Source organism: Pongo pygmaeus, chromosome 10, assembly GCF_028885625.2.
Source record: "Pongo pygmaeus isolate AG05252 chromosome 10, NHGRI_mPonPyg2-v2.0_pri, whole genome shotgun sequence".
Lineage (NCBI taxonomy): Eukaryota > Metazoa > Chordata > Mammalia > Primates > Hominidae > Pongo > Pongo pygmaeus.
The window spans coordinates 67,499,119-67,520,000 of record NC_072383.2 but is presented as its reverse complement, the minus strand read 5'-3'; the positions used below and the strand labels follow the sequence as shown (position 1 = coordinate 67,520,000).

Below are 20,882 nucleotides of genomic sequence, written 5' to 3'. Positions count from 1 at the left end.
AAACCCTATCCAAGTAGAGATGTCAAATAGACAACTGTATATAAAACAAGTCTTAGAGGAAAGGTGAGGGCTAGATAGAGGTAGTGGAGCTATCAACCAAAAGAAGGAAGCCATGTTACTGGATGAACTTGGCTAGGAACTTAACCTTGGCTAGGTCCAGAATTCCACCCTCTTTCCATGCAGAGACAGCAGGCTTTCTCACCTGCCCCATCTCTCCTCCTCCTGTCACCAGGAGATTCCTGGTGCTGTACTGAAGGAAGAATGCCTGCCCTCCTTGCTCACAGGGAGGTTTGATTTGAGTGGCAGGTGCATTCCTGGGAGCGACAAGGTCAGCTTCTACTATCACTACAGAAAGTTCACCACTTCCAACTCTAAGGCTGATTTCTCTCTCAGTTCATGGCTAGAAACTCACAGATCAGCAAAGTAGGAAGTGGCATTTCTGCTTCCTCTTCACATGCCACAGGCACACAATATTGGAATTGTGATGTCTAGTGAAATGGTGAACTCCCAGGTCCAGGAGTGTCCTGATGGTCTAACACTAATGATGAAGGTGATGGTGATGCTGCTAATCACTAACACTGACCATTTACCATGTGCTAGACTTGTAATAAAAATTTTACCCAGATTGTCCCATTTAATGCTCAGACTAATCCTATAAAGTTCTACTGTTCTTCTACTGTTTCCCCCATTTTAAAAAGAAGGAAATTTATAGAAAAGACTGGTCTCTTCCTGGTTATCTAATCTCCTTCTAACTCCTTGAGATGGACATAAGCTGTACAAGAGGAAAAGGGAAAAATTATAAATATATGTTTTGCATTATAAAGTAAATGTGTCACATGTTTTGGAAAAAAATGGAAAGAAAAAGAAATCACCCATTATCATTTGAACATGCTTCCTTCCAATCTTTTTCTTTCTCCTTTCATCTTTTTTCATAACTGTAATCAAGGTATAACCTAAATTAATATACATATATAAAGGTATAATATACATTCTCCATTGAATTTTTTTTTTTTTTTTTGAGACAGGGTATCACTCTGTCACCCAGGCTGGAGTGCAGTGGCACGATCACAGCTTACTGCAAACCCTGCCTCCTGGGCTTAAGTGATCCTCCCACCCCAGCCTCTGGAGTAGCTGGGACCTCAGGTGTGCACCACCATGCCCAGCTAATTTTTGTATTTTTTGGTAGAGACGGGGTTTTGCCATGTTGCCCAAACTGTCCATTGAATAATATTTTTAAAGATTTTTTTTCAAGCACTTTCTATTCTTAAATGTGATTTCCACAGTTTTGAGTCAAGGTGTATTTGTCCATTCTCTCACTCCTATAAAGAAATACCTAAGACTCGGTACTTTATAAGAAGAGAGGTTTAATTGGCTCACGATTCTGCAAGCTGTACAGGAAGCATAGTAGCTTCTCCTTCTGGGGAGGCCTCAAGAAACTTATAATCATGGTGGAAGGCAAAGGGGGAGCCGGCATGTTTTTACATGGCAGGGGCAGGAGTGGGGGCGGGGAGGCGCCACACACTTTAAAACAAACAGATCAAGATAGAACTCACTCACTATCATGAGAATAGCACCAAGGGGGCAATCTGCCCCCATGATCCAATCGCCTCCACCAGACCCCACCCCCAGCATAGGCGATTACAATTCCATGTGAGATTTGGGCAGGGACACAGATCCAAACCATATCACAAGGCAATAGGTATTTGCTTGGACATCCAGGACAGTCTGCACCAGACTTCCATGGCAGGAGCTCTGTCTCATCCCAGCCTGGCCTAGCGCTCCTCCCACAGAGCCAGGAGACTGAGTGTGGACGTGAAACCTCAGGACAGGTGACAGGGTCCATCTGAATGCACTATACTCAGGGCAGGTGTCCCAGAGGGAACAAGTGGGGTCTTGTGGCTGCCTCACTTCCAACAGAGGCTAGCCCCAGGGCATGAGCCCCAGGGCAGACATCCACGGGGCTTGGGATCCTTTTGTTCTGGACGCCAGAGGAACATGGCTATGTAGCAGATCCCTCCACAATTTTTTTTCTCCTTTTTCTGCAGTTTCCTAAAAAGTGCCACCCTTACTCATTCATCAGAAGCTTCTGAGTCTGCCTCTTGCAGTACGAAGACATTCCCCACTGGGCATAGTCCCTGTGAGGCTGTGGCTTCCAGGTCAGGCTCCCAAGTCTGCCACTTACTCACTCTGGGCCTGGGCACTACTTAACCTCTCTGACCTGCTTCCTTATCTGAAAATGAGGCTAATAATCGTTCATACCTCACAGAGTTGCTAGGAGGGTTAAATGGGCATTTTCCTGGGTACCAAGCATGTAGTGGGGGTTCAACAAATGGTGGCTGTTGTTCTAGAAACTTTCTCCATATAGACAGCCCATGAAGGAAGCCATGGATCGTTGTCTGTGCAGTGGGTAGCTGGGCGTGGAAACAGCACATCCTTCATCTGGAATGTCCAGACCCCTGCATCCTCTCAGCACTATTCAGGCGCCAGGCGGAGAGGGAGACTGCCTGAAGGCCCTCCTGCTCCCCCCGCTGCTCTCCCCAGTTTCCGTATCCTATTTCCTAAGGACACAGGAAGAACTTTACCAGGGGTAAGACCAAATTATGTAAACACTCAGACCGGAGCAATAAGAGGCCAGCCATGGTGCTGACAAGGGGTCCTGGGAGCCTCCTGCTCCAGGTGTCACCCCCCTATTTCTTCACCTGACAGTGGAGACTATTTGTGTGTCTACCTTGTCACCTAGTGGTGGTGTTCAGATGAGATTATATCCCTCAGCACGGTGATGGCATGGGGTCAACTCTTATTATTAGAAATAACTTCGTGGGCCAGGAGCTGTGGCTCATGCCAGTAATCCCAGCACTTTGGGAGGCCGAGGTGGGTGGATCACCTGAGGTCAGGAGTTTGAGACCAGCCTGACCAACATGGCGAAACCCCATCTCTACTGAAAATACAAAAATTAGCCAAGCCTGATGGCGCATGCCTGTAGTCCCAGCTACTCCAGAGGCTGAGGCAGGAGAGTCACTAGAACCTGGGAGGCGGAGGTTGCAGTGAGCCGAGATCGCGCCACTGCACTCCAGCCTGGGCGATGGAGTGAGACTCCATCTCAAAAAAAAGGAAGAAAGAAAGAAAGAGCTTCGTGGAATCCATCCCCCAGCCTAAACACTGTTTTGCACTCAAGAATCTCAGCTGTTTCTTAGGACAGAAATCCAACCTAATCCAAACATCATAGCTAATGTTTATTGAGTCTACATGCAGGCGCCAGCCCTATTCCTCATGCCTTCCATGAATCTCTTTGTTTAACCCTCACATCAACCTGGTCATGGAAGTCCTACTGTTTTGTGCTTCACAAACTAAGAAGCCAAGGCAGAGAGGTTTAATGACTTGCCTCAAGTCATCAAAAGCTAAGAAGTAGCAAAACAGTCTCCAAAAACCCCAAACACTGACAACACCAAGTGCACTGGAGGATATGGAACAACAGGAGCTTTTATTTATTGCTGGTGGGAAACCAAAATGGTACAGCTACTTTGGAAGACAGCTTGGCAGTTTCTTATAAAACTAAACCTACTCTTACCCTATGATCCAGCAATCACGCTTCTTGTTATTCATCCAGATGAATTGCAAATTTATGTCCGCACAAAAACCTGCACAGATGTTCATAGCAGCTTTATTCATAATTGCCAAAACTTAGAAGCAACCAAGATACCCTTCAGTGGGTGAATGAACAAATCACTGTGGTATATCCGGACAATGGAATCTCATTTAGTTCTAGAAAGAAATGAGTTATCAAGCCATGAAAATACATAAAGATAAGTTAAATGCATTTGACTAAGTGAAAGAAGCTGATCTGAAAAGGCTACATACTGTAGGGTTCCAATTGTATGATATTGTGGAAAAGGCAAAAATATGGAGACAGTAAAAAGATCAGTGGTTTCTGGGGGGGAGGGATGGATGAATAGGCAGAGCACAGAGGATTTTTAGGGCAGTGAAAATATTCCATATGATACCACAATGAGGGAAACATATGTCAAAAGCCATAGAAGCTACAACACCAAGAGTGAACCCTAATGTAAACTATGGACTTTGAGTGATAATGACATGTCAATATGGGTTCATCAGCTGTAAGAAATATTCTCTGGAGGGGAATAGCAGGGGAGGAGACAAGGGGTATACAGGAACTCTCTGCACTTTCTGCTCAATTTTCTGTGAACCTAAAACTACTCTAAAAGAATTAAGTTTGAGGCCGGGTGTGGTGGCTCATACCTGTAATCCCAGCCGTTTTAGGAGTCCAAGGTGAGACGATCCTTGAGGCCAGGAGTTCAAGACTAGGCTGGACAATGTAGTGAGACCCTCACCTCTACAAAAGAAAAAAAATAGAATTATGTTTTGTTAATTTAAAACAAACAAAAGAGAACAGGCTTCAAACCCAGGAAGTTTGGCTCTGAAGCATACCCATTAACCACTATGCTATACTACCCTCGACTTGCAATGGAAGGAAAAATCCAACTGTTTTTAGAAGTTATACACACACACACACACACACACACACACACACACACATAAAGGAAACTGCTGGGTTTTAGAATACAGTGACAGAGGCCGAGCACAGTGGCTCACTGTGCTCCCAAAGTAATCCCAGCACTTTGGGAGGCCAAGGCGGGCAAATCACAAGGTCAAGAGATCAAGACCATCCTGGCCAACATGGTGAAACCCTGTCTCTACTAAAAATACAAAAATTAGCAGGGCATGATGGCGCATACCTGTAATCCCAGCTACTCGGGAGGCTGAGGCAGGAGGGTGGTGGAGGTTGCAGTGATCCGAGATCAAGCCACTGCACTCCAGTTTGGGCAACAAGAGCGAAACTCTGTCTTAAAAAAAAAAAAGAATACAGTGACAGAACAGGTCGCCACCCCTCCCTGATCCATTCCATCCAGGCAAGGCTTGGAGGCTGATTAGGCCGACTCTGGCCTCACGCGCAGTGTTTGATAACAAGCACCTGACGCGTGGCGTGATGCCAGCCTCCCCAGGGCGCTTTGGTCTGGAAACAGCTGTGAGTAATCTGGAGCACCCGGAGCAAAAAGCTTTATCAGTCAGCCTGCCCCAAAAGCTGCTGCAAAGACTATCTGCTGGTGCGGTCATGCCTCCAACTGCCCTATTTTTAGTGAAACGCATTCTTTGCAGGGCTGTGCTTCTGATGAAGGAGCAAGCCGACTCGGTCTTAAGACATACATAGTGACAACCAAGCCACTTCCACTCATCTGCCTGATTTAGGGTTTTCTGCAGGTTTATGAACCAGCTTTCAAGGCATGTAACTAGGTTTATTGAGTGCTAGTGGATTCCCCACTTGGTGGGAACCCAGTGGAATAACACTTTATGCCCTGGAAAAGGGGACATGAGACATGGTAAGGTACTGCTCAAACAATAGCATCTTGCCAACATTTCAAAGAACGCCATTCAAAGTCAATAAAAAGCTGTCTTTGCTTTGTAAGGAAGTAAATAGCTACATTAGAGACCATAGGACTACTTTATGTGTTATGTGTTATATATTGTGGTAGGAGGAAGAGTTGAAGGAGGGGACAGTGAACCAGCAGGGTATACAGTCGGCCCAGCCAGCTTTAGGTCTTCCTGACAGCAAACCAGGAGGCCAGACAGGACCCAGGAAGTGAGGAATCAGTACCAGAGCTTGCTCAGGCTTAGCTCACTTGAGCATTTATCAGCACACCCTGGAACAGTCACAGCCCAATACCTGATTACAACATGAATAAGAAAAGAATAATCATACAAACCAGTTTTCAAGCACCTTCCATGTGCAAAATATTTAAACACATTATCATTTTTTAACCTCAGGAAAACCTCATGCAGTGGGTGTTCTTATTCCAATTTTGCAGAATTGAGGCTCAGAGAAGGTAAACAATTTTTCCTTGTCAGTGGCAGAGCTGATAGTATGACTCAAATTTTTCTGACTACAAAGCCCATGCTTCCTCTTTCCATTTGTCATGCTGGCCCCTCTGAGCATCTTGGCCATTACACAAAAGGGTGGCTGGGCCAAGGTCTTTGCCTGGCCAGACGCTGTGGCTCAAGTCTGTAATCCCAGCACTTTGGAAGGCTGAAGCAGGTGGATCACTTGAGCCCAGGAGTTCAAAACCTGCCATGGGCAACATGGCAAAATCCTGTCTCTACAAAGAATACAAAAATTGCCTGGACATGGTGGTGCATGCCTGTGGTCCCAGCTACTCGGGAGGCTGAGGCAGGAGGGTTGCTTGAGCCTGGAAAGCTAAGACTGCAGTATGCTGAGATCACACCACTGCATTCCAGCCTGGGCGATAGAGTGAAACCTTGTCTAAAAAAAAAAAAAAAAAAAAAATTATTTGCCAATTTTAGTTTTGTGGCCCAGCATTTAACTAAAATTAAAACAATGTTTTTCTCAAGCATGATCCCACCCCACTTGCCCCACCGTTAACCTACATTTGCAGCGGAGCGATACAACATGTTCAGTGACGTCAGAGTCACCCAGTGAGAAGTCCATGCTGCCAAGCCTGTTGTGATCCTTTGGGGTGATCTGGTCTGACTCTCTTGTTTCCAGATGATGGGAGAAGATCATGAGAAGTTAAACTACTTGCTCAAGGTTACGCAGCAATTTAAAAAATTCAAATGCAGATCTTTACAGTGCAAGTCCAGGACCCTCCTCACAATACCACTCCCAGTCCCGTCAGTAGGACTCCAACAGGGCAGGATTCAGCAAAGCTCCACACTGAACCCTACCGTCTGAAAGTCACCTGAGACAGACCATATTGAACCAATGCCACTTCTCCCTCCACACGCTCCAACAAAAGAAAAGCACTGCTGAGCCCCTTGGGGAATCCAGGTTGGTTTGTGGCGTTTCAGAGCCAGATGTCCACAGATCCCCAGTCAATTCACAGAATCCACTCACTTAATTATGTAAGTGCTCTTATATCATCTGGGCACATAAATACACTTCCGGAGGAAACAGTCTCAGATAGCAAGCTCAAAGAGAAAGGTCCAGCTGGTGGTCTGTCCTGAACTCCTCCAGGGTCCCTGCTTCTCAGACATGATGCCTGCTGGACATGAGTTGGATCAAAGAAATCCTAAAAGGAGAGAAAAAGATGAGTGAGCTCACGGTGTCAGTCCCCTGCCCAGTTTCAAATCATCCCATTCCAGAGTCAGCCCCGCTGTGTTGGGGGGATGAGAGGTGACAACTAAGGAGAGACAACGTCAAGGCCTTACACTATGCCAAGGTCCCCTTACCTCCCCATGCCCATGACAATCGGAAAGCACGGCAGAGCCACCAAGATCAGCTTCACTGCTCTCGTTCAGCAGCCTCTCTCTGCTCCTCAGGCTTCTTGGTAGCTCATTGGTTCCCAAAGTTGTGAGGTTGCTCAATTCCAGGAAGTTCTAAGTTGGCAGGAGTTTTATGGATATGGCTGGAGCTGACCACAGATTTGGGCAAATATTGACATTCTTTGAAGATGTGAGATGATACCAGACAAGTACTATGTTGGCAACAGAGAAAGTTGGGAGGGCTGGCGGGAGGAAACTGACATGTATTCAGTTTCAGCTGTATTTCAGGTACTGTCATTTAATCCTTACCATGATTTTATTTTATTTTTTAAGACAGAGTCTTGCTCTGTCACCCAAGCTGCTGTGCAATGGCATAATCTTGGCTCACTGCAACCGCCACCTCCTGGGTTCAAGGGATTTTCCTGCCTCAGCCTCCCAAGTAGCTGGGGATTACAGGCGTGCACCACCATGCCCTGCTAATTTTTTGTATTTTTAGTAGAGACGGGGGTTTCACCATGCTGGCCAGGCTGGTTTTGAACTCCTGACCTCAAGTGATCCACCCACCTCGGTCTCCTAAAGTGTTAGGATTACAGGCGTAAGCCACTGCGGCCGGCCCCTTACCATGATAATTATTATTATCATCTCCATTTACTTCTCTCTGTTTAATTTAGTTATCATTACTATCTCCATCTGACAAATGTAGAAAGACTTTCAAAGAGGTTAAGCAATGTCTCCAAGGCCATACAGTTGGGAAATGGTAGAAATGAAATTCTATCCCAAATCCAACTGACTGCCAACCCACACACATCATACATTCCAATGCCAGGCACTGTGGGTTTCCTTCCTCACCTCCCTTTTCTTGCTTGCTGGAAGAAAGAACCCTGGTTGTACTGAGACAGCAATATGCACAGCCCCAGGTGGCCCCAGATGGCATCTACCATCTCTGAAACCACCTCTAGCTACTGGCCCTGTTGCTTGAGCTGCAGCTCAGAATCTGTTTCCACACAGAAACCATCTTACACACAGCAGTCAGTAAGACTACAATCACCGTACCATCACAATACTGTTGTTCTATGAATTAAGCCAACTTTTATAGACTGATGTAAAACACCATAATTCATAGCATTATTTCTACTGGAAAATGCATTGCAAGATCCACCAGCCCCCACCTCCAACTCCATCAAAAAACAAACAAACAAAAACAAAACAAAAAGCCTTATAGGAGACTTCATGCATCTTTTATAAGGCTTATAGTTGATTCAAATTTCATGAGTCCCAACCCAAAGCTGCCTGCACATTATCAGCCCTTTACTTGTCAAGCAGATCTGGAAATATCAAAGCTGCCAAAGGAAATTCTTGAAAGTATAGTTGTATTTGATCCCACCCCACTTTATTAAATTGAAAGAAAACCTTCCCTGAGACTGAAGACAAAATGTATTCCAGTCAGGAAGATAAAATACTAGTTGTTGTATCTATTTTATGATGACGGGGATGCACTTCCCTGGAAGACAGCTGGCTGGCAGTATGGCCCAGGAGTTCTCAACCTCAGCACCACTGACATTTTGGTCCAGATAAGCTTTGCTGCCGGCAGCTGTCCTGTGCAATGCAGGATGTTTACCAGCATCCTAGGCCCTACTCACTAGATGCCAGAAGCACCCTCACAGTGTGACAACCAAAAATGTCTTCAGACATTGCCAACTGTCCCCTGGCAGAGGCTGATACATTTGGAGGACGTACTTAGAAGACTGCATTAAGCCCAACGGAACCATGGAAACTCTCTAATGAAGCAGTGCTGATCTGTGGGGTTTTGTTGTTTTTGTTCTTTGTTTTTGTCCAAAGGCCACTCTGAGACTGATGTGCGTTCTGATGGCAAATCCTACCTTTGTGAAGTAGGGAGCAGATGGTCACCAAAATGGACCAAAGCATCCTCTGGCTGTAATCCTGGGCCAGGCCTCTCTCCAGGCCATCAGGAAGCCCAGCTTCAGAGAGCACATCCCCTCATTGCCGGTTCCTGGGGACTATAAAGCAGAACTCTACCAAGGCCCATTCTCCTGACCTTGGTTCCTTTCGCACACTTACAGGCTATAAAATGCCGCCCCTGGCTGGGTGCAGTAGCTCATGCCTGTAATCCCAGCACTTTGGGAGGCCGAGGCGGGTGGATCACTTGAGGTCAGGAGTTCGAGGCCAGCCTGGCCAACATGGCAAAACCCCATCTCCACTAAAAATACAAAAAAATTAGCTGGGTGTGGTGGAGCAGGCCTGTAATCCCAGCTACTCAGGAGGCTGAGGCACAAGAATGGCTTGAACCCAAGAGGCAGAAGTTGCAGTGAGCCAAGATTATGCCATTACACTCCAGCCTAGGGATAGAATGAGACTTTGTCTGAAAAAAAAAAAAAAAAAAAGGCCACCCTTCCCTCCCACTTGGGCTGAACTTTGCCCCGGCTCCTCATCCTGTGAGTTGATGATGGAATTCCTTCAGGATTCAAGTTTCATTTCACGGCGATTATTGAAGCTCACTTTTCTCAGAATAATTGTCGTAGCACAGCAGTTGCTGTTGAACAGTTTCCAGCAGTTCAGCATTGAAAGAGAATCTAATTAACTTACAGCATATCTTGGGAGACTTCTCTGGCATCCTGCTCTGGCTGCATCCATAGAGCAGGCTCAGCACATTTTCATAGTGGTAGGCTAAAGTCTCAAGGGAAGTCTTTAGCTTCCTCACTCTCATTGTTTTCTGAAAGTCAAAGATTGGAGCTTATCTTATAGTTACCAACCAAATGTGAATTCGTTTCTGGGATTTTCCAACCCTGTGTATATCTTAATAACTCTTCTGATAAATTTTATAAGTTCTTCTCAGAACCACTCTCCTTTATCTCAATGATAATCAAGAGTAGAAAAAATGTTATTTATTCATAAATATATATTGTCAAGTCACTGGGTGCCAGCGATTTGAGTTTACGTTAGTAAGCTAAGAGTAATGCATCTTTTGTTCATTCATTCATTCATTCAGATGCTCTGGGAGGGCAGGAAATTGTGTCCATTGTGCACCCCTTATTTATTGAATAGATGAATGCCTATATTGTTTGAAGTGCTGCTGTTAGTGCTAAAAATACAATAGTGAACAGAATTGGCACAATCTCTGGCCTCAGGGAGTTTACAGTCCAGCAGGGAAGCAAGAGAACTAAGAAATAAAACCATCACAATTGTGATAAGTGCTAACATGGAGAGAAACTGGGAGTAGAGGCAGCCTAGCTTAAATAGCGTGGTCAGGAAGACCCTCCTTGACAGCTGTGGGACGATGGGAGTGAACTACAGGCTAGTTATGGTGAGTATCTGTGATTTTTTTTTTTTTTGACTGACAGCTCTCCACGTTTGGGGAGCTTCTCACCTTATAAATCTTGGTGGTGGAAAATGACAACTCCGCATTATAGAAGCCGAAAGCTGAACCCCAGCCTCCCTTGTGGCTCAGCTGTGGCATGTGATCAATGAGTCTTCCCCGTTGGCCCCGATTCAACTTTTAGTGATACAAAAAAGCAGGACTTGGGCAAAATCCCTTCTGAAGAGGGAGGTAGCCATGGTGGGGGCTACACCAGGTTCGGAGGCAGCAGCCAGCACCAGTGGGCTCGGAAGTACAAGCAGTGAGGGGCTGGGCCCAGAGGCAGTGACAATGATACCGTCACAAGACCAGTTCTGCACGGCAATTTAGGACTTTTGTCCTAGCTATAGCATCCAAGCCCAGTTCCGCAGCACAGGCAAGGAGGTCTGTGAGCTTCCTAACATAATAAATTCCTTTTCATCCAAATCATTCAAAGACAGTTTCTATTGCACTGAAATTAAGAACCATAACACTAGAACTGCACCTTGAAGTATTTGAAGACCCAACATTAATTAGCTTAAAGCCAAGGTTTGGGCAAACACCTCCATGGAGCAGTTGAATTCAAATCCAACAGGTGCAAATGGTCAGACCCAAGCTTGGTGGGACAAGGTTGCTTCTGGACTGCTCTTCTGGAAGGCCCAGGATTCCACCTGTGGGGCTCTTCTCTATGTCCAGCATCAGCGTCACCATGATTTCAAACCAAGGAGAAGCCAGCTGCACCTCAAAGCTAACTAATTGGAAAACAGAACAGTTCACTTTATGGTTTTTATTTTCAACACTTTTTCTTCTATCTTTTGCAATACGGTTTGTAAAAATTCAAGCCCTATTTTTCCTCTGTTCTCACAACACCACCACAACAATCATCAACAAAGAAGACTTCTGTGACCCCAAAATATGTGTGGGGATTTCTCCCCACCAGCCAGCAAGGGAGCAGCGTTGCAGTGGAAATCAGCTGGGTGTCCTCCAATTCAATTCCGACTCTGCCTTGCTGGTGAGAGTATCAGATCCCACAGGTTGAGGGCTCAGTCCCCAAAAGAGCCACCCTGCCTTCAGACACGAGTCACAAGTTCCAGCCTCCAGAACTTCTGATTGATCAGCTTCAAGTTAAGGTTCCCACAACTGCCCTCTAGGTTCAATTAATTTGCTGGAGCAGCTCACCGAACTCAGGGAAACACTTGCAGTTACCGGTTTATTATAAAGGATATCACAAAGGGTACAGATGAAGAGATGCATACGGCACAGCATGGGGGAAGAGGTGTGGAGCTTCCACGTCCTCCCTGGGCACAGCCCATCAGGAACCTCCACGTGCTTAGCTAGCTGGAAGCTCCCTGGACCCTCTCCTCTTGGGCCTTTTATGGAGACTTCACTGATTGACAATCTTCATGATTGACAATCATTTAGAAATGAGATTTGACAAAAAGGATATGATCTAAACCCAGCAAGGCCCATCTGTTCAGATTTTTCTTGGCCTCTGTGCAGCCTTCTTTCCTCCAGGGAATGAAGCAAAACCCTCTCTGGAATGAGGGTCTTATGACCCACAAGCAGATTCGAGTCCTGAGCTTCTGTTACCTTAGACCTGCTCTTGGCACCTAAAGTGCCCCAACATTACAACAAAGGACTGTGACAGGGGCTATGGGAGTTATGAGCCAGGAACCACGGGTGAAAACTTATATATACAGTTACAATATCACTAATACGCATTGTTTTTTCTTTGGGATGTAGGTGTGTACGCATGAGTGTGTTTTCCTTTTGGTATAGGCTGTTTTCAGTTTTTCTGGGGGTCACCTTGATCATTTTATTCCCGACGATGCGGGTTTCATACGGGGGCTGAACCCAGTAGGGAATAATCCACCATCAGCCTTGTCCCTACTCCTCCTTCCTCACACATGCTCTATGAAATCCCTACCCACACCCCAGCCCCTGGATCACATCTTGGGTAGATCGTACAGCTTTCTCGACACTTTTGGGATTTAAAATTTTCAGTCAAATGTACGTCAAAACTTTAAAGTCTCATCCAAACTTTTAATATCTCATTCAATTTAAAACTTCCTTCCTTCTCCCAGGTGAGGCCTGGCCTGTGGCTTAGGGATCAACAATGAGAAAGAGCTGGGGTTGGGGAGAGGGTCTCCAGGCTGAGTAGGGGGAGTGAGGGGGACGGGGATACAGAGCCTGCTGTTTTCCTTCTTTGCTCCATGTCTTCTGCCCTGGCCCCCCCTCCTAGACCCTCCAGGCTTGGGCACAGGAGGACGAGACTGTTTCACTCACTGGTTCTGTTTTCAGTTCCCCTTAGGCAGATACGTGCCTTCTGTTGCAACAGATGCACAAATACTGGCCCTTTCCTCGAGGTGCTCCCGTGGGTCCTTTGGAGACACCCTCCAACCGGGGCGCTCCGCACTGCACTCCTTGGGACAGCGATGCACTCTTGGCCAGGCTCCTGTGGCTCTCCCTGCTCCACCTTCACCGCCAGCATAGCCAGCTGTCACCTGAAATCTTCCTGTTTCCTTTGCCGGGGCTGTTGGTTCCTGGATTCTGTGTCTTCCATTTTGATAAAACACTTCCTTGAGTAGCTTTCTGAGAATTTGTGCATGAGAGGGAAACTTTTTGACACCTTTTCTGCTTGAAAAAAAAAAAAAGTCATTCTAAATCCTACTTTTACTGGGCGTGAGATTCTATACTGGAGATTATTTTACCTTAGAATTTTGAAGGCATTGCTCTGTTATCTTCTACTTTCCAATAGTGGTACTGAAATGCCCAATGATGTTCTCGTTTCTGGCTGTGTGTGTGTGTACTCTGTTGTCTTCTATCTAGAAACCTTTGGGCTCTTCTTTTCAGAGTGATGAAATTTTACAGTGGTGTTGGTCTTTTTCATTTATTGTGCTATGAAGTTGACAAGTTCACCAGAGAACTCATATATGTCAGCCCTAGAAAACTCTTTCATGTACCTCTTTCATAATTGTCTCTTTTTTTTCTTTTCTTTTTGTGTGTGTGTGTGTGTGTGTGTGTGTGTGTGTGTGAGATGAAGTCTTGCTCTTGTCACCCAGACTGGAGTGCAGTGGTACGATCTTGGCTCACTGCAACCTCTGTCTCCTGGGTTCAAGGAATTCTCCTGCCTCAGCTTCCCAAGTAGCTGGGACTACAGGTGCCTGCCACCACGCCCGGCTAATTTTTGTATTTTTAGTAGAGAGGGGGTTTCACCATGTTGGCCAGGCTGGTCTCGAACTCCTGACCTCAGGTGATCCCCCACCTCAGTCTCCCAAAAAGCGGGATTACAGGCATGAGCCCCCATGCCCAGCCTCTCTTTTTAAATTTAATTTTATTTTTGAGACAGGGTCTCACTCTGTCACTCAGTCTGGAGCACAATGTCACAATCATGGCTCACTGCAGCCTCGATCTCCTAGGCTCAAGCAATCCTCCCACCTCAGCCTCCCAAGTAGCTGGGACTACAGGTGAGCACGCCACTACACCTAGTTAATTTTTTAATTTTTTGTAGAGCCAGGGTTTCCCTATGTTGCCCAGGCTGGTCTTAAACTTCTCACCTTAGCATCCCAAATTGCTGGGATTATTGGCATAAGCCACCACACCCAGCATTTTCTTCAACTTTTGATGAGATATTCTCAAGCCTTCTATTATATTTTTTAATTTTATTTTTTAAATTGTGGTAAAATATGCAAAAATTTCCCATCTTAACCAGGTAAGGTGGCTCACACCTGTAATCCTAGCACTTTGGGAGGCAGAGGCAGGTGGATCACCTGAGGTCAGGAGTTCAAGACCAGCCTGGCCAAAATGGTGAAACCCCGTCTCTACTAAAAATACAAAAAAAAAAAAAAAAAGCTGGGCATAGTGGCACACCCCTGTAGTCCCAGCTATTCAGGAGGCTGAGGCAGGAGAATCACTTGAACATGGAAGGCAGAGGTTTCAGTGAGCTGAAATCATGCCATTGCACTCCAGCCTAGGCAACAAGAGTGAAACTCCGTCTCACAAAAAAAAAAAAAAAAGATCCTGTTTTTATTTTTATTTTCTTTGGATATATACCCAGAAGTGGAATTGTTGGATCATTTGGTAATTCTATTTTTAATTTTTTGAGGAAACACCTACTGTTTTTCTTCTATTTTATTTTTAATTGTGCTTTTTTCATATCTTTATTTCCAAGAGCCCTTTCTTATTCTTAGAATATTTCTTTCTTTCTAATAGCATCCTACTCTTTTTATGGTTGTTATGTCATCCAAGAAAGGCACAGTATTTGGAACACAGACTGTAGAGCAAGATGATCTGGGTTCAGATCCCTGCTCGGCTACGTGCTAGCTTGTTCAGGTTGCATAAACTCCTTGTTCCCCGATTTCTTTCTTTATCAAGTGGAAACAATAACAGTACATACATTTTAGGATTGCTGTAAGGATTAAATGACCTAATAATACCACACCCAGCACGCAAGTGCTATCGTTAACTCTCTGAAAATATTACGTTATAGTTTATTATTTTCTTCTATTCGTTTCATTTTTTTGTCTTGATTTTAAACATTCTTATTTCAATCTCTGATTTTCATGTACGAGATCTTCTTCAAGTGTTTTGTTATCTAAAGTGCTACCATGGAAATTCCGTTTGGCGGGGCAAAGTTTGTCACCTTGTGTGGTTCAACAGGAGCCTACCCTGATAGAATTGTACACTGTGTGAGATCAAGATTTTATCTATCTTGTTACTCATTTGATTACCTGCATCTAAAGCATAGTAGGTGTTCAGTCAATACTTGATAATATCATTAAACCTCTCTGACCCACACACAGTTTTCTCATCTGAAAAGTTAGGTAAAACATATTTATCTGGCTGGTGTTGTAAGAATAGATAATATATATAAGGCACCTGGTAGCAACATTATTATCATTATCATTTCTAGGGATGACACTAGGGCAGCTGCTTCATAACCATTTGTGGTTACCACTGACCATGCTAAATATAGCAGCAAAGCAGAGTTGACAGGCCAGTTATTTTAATACAAATAAGCAAAGCAAGAAGAAGGCTCAAGATAATAGCCCTTGACATTCAATGTGTAGAAAGTCCAGGAAGAACACTGGCTTCAGTCATGACCTGTGAGCAGAAAGTGGGTAGCTCTGCTGCATCACCAAACAGCTCTGTAGAATCGCCATTCACGAGGTGCTTCTCGACGGTGTGGTCCGTTACAAGCAATTCAGCAGCAAAGTCATTGGACGTGGAGCAAGGGTGTGCCAGGCCCCCTCACCTACCCTGAAACTCTATTCAGGGAGCAGGTAGGCTGATGGATTGGTTGTTTTGGGACTAGAGTTTTTAAATTTAAAATGATAAGTGCCTCTAGTTTTTTTAAAAAATCAAGAGTACAAAAGGACGTAAATGGAAAAGTCAGCATCCCTATCACCCACAAACCCTCAGGTAGATTTTCCAGAGTTAATCACCATTATTTCTTACAGATATTTTTATGCACACACAAAGATATATTTTTTCACAGATGGGAATCATTAAAAAACTATTCTGAAATTTGCTTTTTTCCCTCCCTACTTTATTTATCCGGAATCACTTCCCATATCAGTATATGTGGATTTACCTCTTTATTTTTAACAACTGCTGTATGTATAAAGTAATATAACAGATAAGCCCCCAATCTCAATGACTTCACATAATTAATATTTATTTCTCATTTACCTCAATCCAATTGGGGATCAAGTGGGAGTGAGGAGGGTAAGGAGATGTTTTGCTCTTAGCACTTATTCAGGAATCCAGGATGACCACGGCCCTGCCACCTTCAACATATGACTTCCACATACTTGGTGGCCCCTAAAGTCACTCTGGGTGACAACATCCAGCCAGTAGAGGGGGAAGGAGAGTGTGGAGAAGGGCGAAAGGTTTGTTTTACAATGAGCCAAGTCTAGAGGTGACATCTAACACTTCTGCCCACATTACTTTGGCCAGAACTTGAAGAGTTTCCCCTGTAGACCAGCACGAGGAAATTGTCCTGGCTGGACAGCTGCTTGTCTGGAACAACTGGACACTATGGAAGGGAAGCACAAACCTTTAATGGGTGGTCAAACAAACCTGACACAGGTGCACTGTAGGAATACATCCGAATTTATTTAACATGCAGAAGGCTAGCTTGCTTCTCTTTCTTCTGCTTTTCTACTTATCTTTTGTCAAAGGCAAGTTTTTAAACTGTGGAAAGATATCATCTGATAAGAACGAAGACATGAGAAAGTAGACACTTGTAACCATTGCTGGTGGGTGTGTGTACTGGTTCAGATTTGGTGGGGTACAGAGGAGCCATCAATGAAAAACCTGTAAATGATGCATATCTATGATCCAGCAATACTTTTTTTTTTTTTTTTTTGAGACGGAGTCTTGCTCTGTCGCCCAGGCTGGAGTGCAGTGGCGCGATCTCGGCTCACTGCAAGCTCCGCCTCCCGGGTTCACGCCATTCTCCTGCCTCAGCCTCCCAAGTACTTGGGATTACAGGTGTGTGCCACCACACCCAGCTAATTTTTGTTTTTTCTAGTAGAGACGGGGTTTTACCATGTAGCCTAAGCTGACCTCAAACTCCTGGACTTAAGTGATCTGCTCACCTTGGCCTCCCAAAGTGCTGGGATTACAGGCATGAGCCACCACACCAGGCCTGCTCCAGCAACACTTCTAAGGACGGTTTCTAAAGAAATGAGTGGATTGCTGCTCACATCTGTATGCACATGGATGTTTACAATAGTCATGCATTGTAAACAACTTAGATGCCTAACCACAGAGAACTGTTTAAATTACTGTACATCCATATAATGGAATACTATGCAGGTGTTTAAAATAATTGCAGAGATACCTGCAAACATAAAAATATGTCCATGATATGTCATGATTAAAAAATAAGATTCCTGGCCAAGTGCCATTGCTCACGCCTGTAATCCCAGCAATTTGAGAGGCCGGGGCATGCAGATCGCTTGAGCCCAAGAGTTCAAGACCAGCCTGGGCAACATGGCAAAACCTCATCTCTACAAAAAATACAAAAATTAGCTGGGCATGGTGGTGTGCACCTGTAGTTCCAGCTACTCAGGAGGCTGAGGTGTGAGGATTGCTGGAACCAGGGAAGTAGAGGCTGTAGTGAGCCAAGATTGCACCACTGCACTCCCGCCTGTGTGACAGAATGAGACCCTGTCCAAAAAAAAAAAGCTCCTAAAGTGCAATTTTAAAAAACAAATGATTACTTATAGCAAAAAGGCTAGAGGACACATGCAAATGTGTACAGTATTTATCTCTGGGTAACAGAACTATGGGTGTTTTTCATTTTCTTCTTTTACACCTTTATGTAATGTGTTAATATTTTATCATTAGGGAAAAAAAACAGCAAAGCTATTTTCAGCTTGAAATGAAAAAAAGTTGATAAAAGGGATTGGGGCTTAGGTGATTAAAGGCAAGCATGTGAGTCAGACATGGCCTCCCAGCCCCTGCCAGACTGTTGCGCTGTCGCTGGACACTCAAGTTGCTATCAGGAGCACTTTTCTCTGTCAAAGTGACTGGCTTTTGTCATGCAATCCCCAAGTTATAATGGGAGGGTAGGATAGGCCCCAGAGCAGTCAGCTGAGCCAGCCCCGCTCAGTGAGTCTGTCCTCTGGGGCTCACCATGCCCCCAGCCTCCGCATGGGGAACACCATCAGGGCCCTCGTGGCCTTCATCCCTGCTGACCGTTGCCAGAACTATGTGGTCAGGGACCTCCGTGAGATGCCGCTGGACAAGATGGTGGATCTGAGTGGGAGCCAGTTACGCCGCTTTCCCCTGCACGTGTGCTCCTTCAGGGAGCTGGTCAAGCTCTACCTGAGCGACAACCACCTCAATAGCCTGCCTCCGGAGTTGGGGCAGCTACAGAACCTGCAGATTCTGGCCTTGGATTTCAACAACTTCAAGGCTCTGCCCCAGGTGGTGTGCACCTTGAAACAGCTCTGCATCCTCTACCTGGGCAACAACAAACTCTGCGACCTCCCCAGTGAGCTGAGCCTGCTCCAGAACCTCAGGACCCTGTGGATCGAGGCCAACTGCCTCACCCAGCTGCCGGATGTGGTCTGTGAGCTGCGTCTCCTTAAGACTCTACATGCCGGCTCCAACGCCCTGCGTTTGCTGCCAGGCCAGCTCCGGCACCTCCAGGAGCTGAGGACCATCTGGCTCTCAGGCAACCGGCTAACTGACTTTCCCGCTGTGCTGCTTCACATGCCCTTCCTGGAGGTGATTGATGTGGACTGGAACAGCATCCGTTACTTCCCCAGCCTGGCCCACCTGTCAAGTCTGAAGCTGGTCATCTATGACCACAATCCTTGCAGGAACGCACCCAAGGTGGCCAAAGGTGTGCGCCGTGTGGGGAGATGGGCAGAGGAGACGCCAGAGCCCGACCCTAGAAAAGCCAGGCGCTATGCGTTGGTCAGAGAGGAAAGCCAGGAGCTACAGACACCAGTCCCTCTACTTCCTCCTACCAACTCCTGAGGAGCTTCAGTTGCAAGTCAATGCCAAGGACCCAACTGCAGCATGTTCTGGAAGCCTCTCCATTGGAGTGGAAAGGATGGCTCTGGGTCATTTGGGAGTGGCTCTGCTAGTAGAGACTGATGGAGAGAGCCAGGTGGAATGCCATAAATCACACTGAGAAAATATTTCTGGCGAACAGCTCCTCTTCCAGAGGGGAGTTATGTGCCAATGATGGCATGACAATCCAGAGATCATAACTTCTTTGGAAGAAAACAGCTTCTCCACACAGATATTTTGAAACACTGAAGAGCAAAAGGGGCTGGGACACTCTGAACTCCTGCACTCTCTAGAAGTGACTGGTCATGAGGCTCATGAGCTCCTCAAATAAGGTATTTGTCATAGAACTAAATATTCTGGTGGTCTGTCCCTTTGCAGACATATTTTCTTTACTGTAAATGACCATAAACAGTATCAATGTATCACTTAGGCCACTGAAAAGGACATTTCTACCTAGGCAATCAGTCAGATTCACAGAAAAAAGTTGTTTGTTGTTGTAAAGGCTCAAGAGGAAACTCTTTCCCCAGCAGTTTAGTGCCTGCTGAAAAGATCCCTGATGGACAATACTTCTTGGTGGACTCCAGCTGCCCCTTTTATTATTATTAGAGACAAGGTCTCACTCTGTTGCTAGGCTGGAGTGCAGTGGCACAATCATGGCTCACTGCAACCCCGAACTACTGGGCTCAAGCCTTCCTCCTGCCTCAGCCTGCCCAGTAACTGGTACTACAGATGTGTGCACCTGGCTAAGTCTTTAATTTTTTCGTAGAGATCAGGTCTTGCTATGCTGCCCAAGCTAGTTTCAAACTCCTGGGCTCAAGCGATGCTCCTGCTTCAGCCTCCCAAAGTGCTGGGGTTACAGGCATGAGCCACCACACCCAGCCTTCAGCTGTCACCTTAAACTTGACAGTGGCTCATGCTGATTTAGTTCATTTTCCCTAAAAGGTTTGTCCCAAGATCTGCTCCCAACAGTTTACTGTCACTGACAATGTTGGAAATCATCTGGAAAAGAGAACCTCTGTGGCAATGCGGTCTCATTAAAGTCAAGCCTTGTTGTGATTCCTGTCTACCTCCCTGAAGCAAAGCCCTTCTGTTTATTCACACTAATGAGCCAGAGCTGAGCTAAATTGAATCCCTGTCCTTGGAGGAAAACCACATTTCCAGAAGCATGTTAGTTTAAAGGTAGTAGGTGAGAAATGTGTTCACTTGAAACAAGCACTTTGAAATTTGAATAGCAAGTTGTAGTGTATATAGGAAGTCTCTGCCTCTTTCGCCTAGTATCTCTGCCTTTGTTTCAATTTGTTTTGATTTTTACAGACTGTTTTGACAATGTATAAACCAGGTATTTTGTTTTTTGGAAGTATGTAAATTGTGACCTTCCCACAAATATATAAACTTTAAAGAAATTGTTGTCAGTGGGTAATTTAATAATACAATTCTTTATGTATTTGAATGTTTTCAGCAAACAAGGACACAAAAAGTGTCATCTTAACTAAAACACACAAGTTTTTAAAAGGACCTTTTCCATAAAAGCATCTTAACCCAACAAAGTTTGGTTCTAAAATGACATTACACGCAGACCTATTTTCATGTATGTCTTCCTACCAGAAATATTTCCTGCTAAACTAGAGGATGATATTGCATAATTCCTTCCTATCGCCACCTCCCATCTGCAGAGCATTTGCAACCCATTGATCAGACTGCCAAA

At 45.3% G+C, this 20,882-nt stretch overlaps 1 protein-coding gene across 1 annotated transcript; it reads left to right on the top strand.

Moving 5' to 3' along the window:
- The first annotated feature begins 18,238 nt into the window (after window positions 1–18,238).
- Window positions 18,239–20,580, top strand: LRRC10 (leucine rich repeat containing 10). Its single transcript, XM_054443014.1, has one exon. The coding sequence runs from the start codon at window positions 18,308–18,310 to the stop codon at window positions 19,139–19,141; it is 834 nt and encodes a 277-aa protein (XP_054298989.1). The 5' UTR covers window positions 18,239–18,307; the 3' UTR covers window positions 19,142–20,580.
- The last annotated feature ends 302 nt before the right edge of the window (window positions 20,581–20,882 follow it).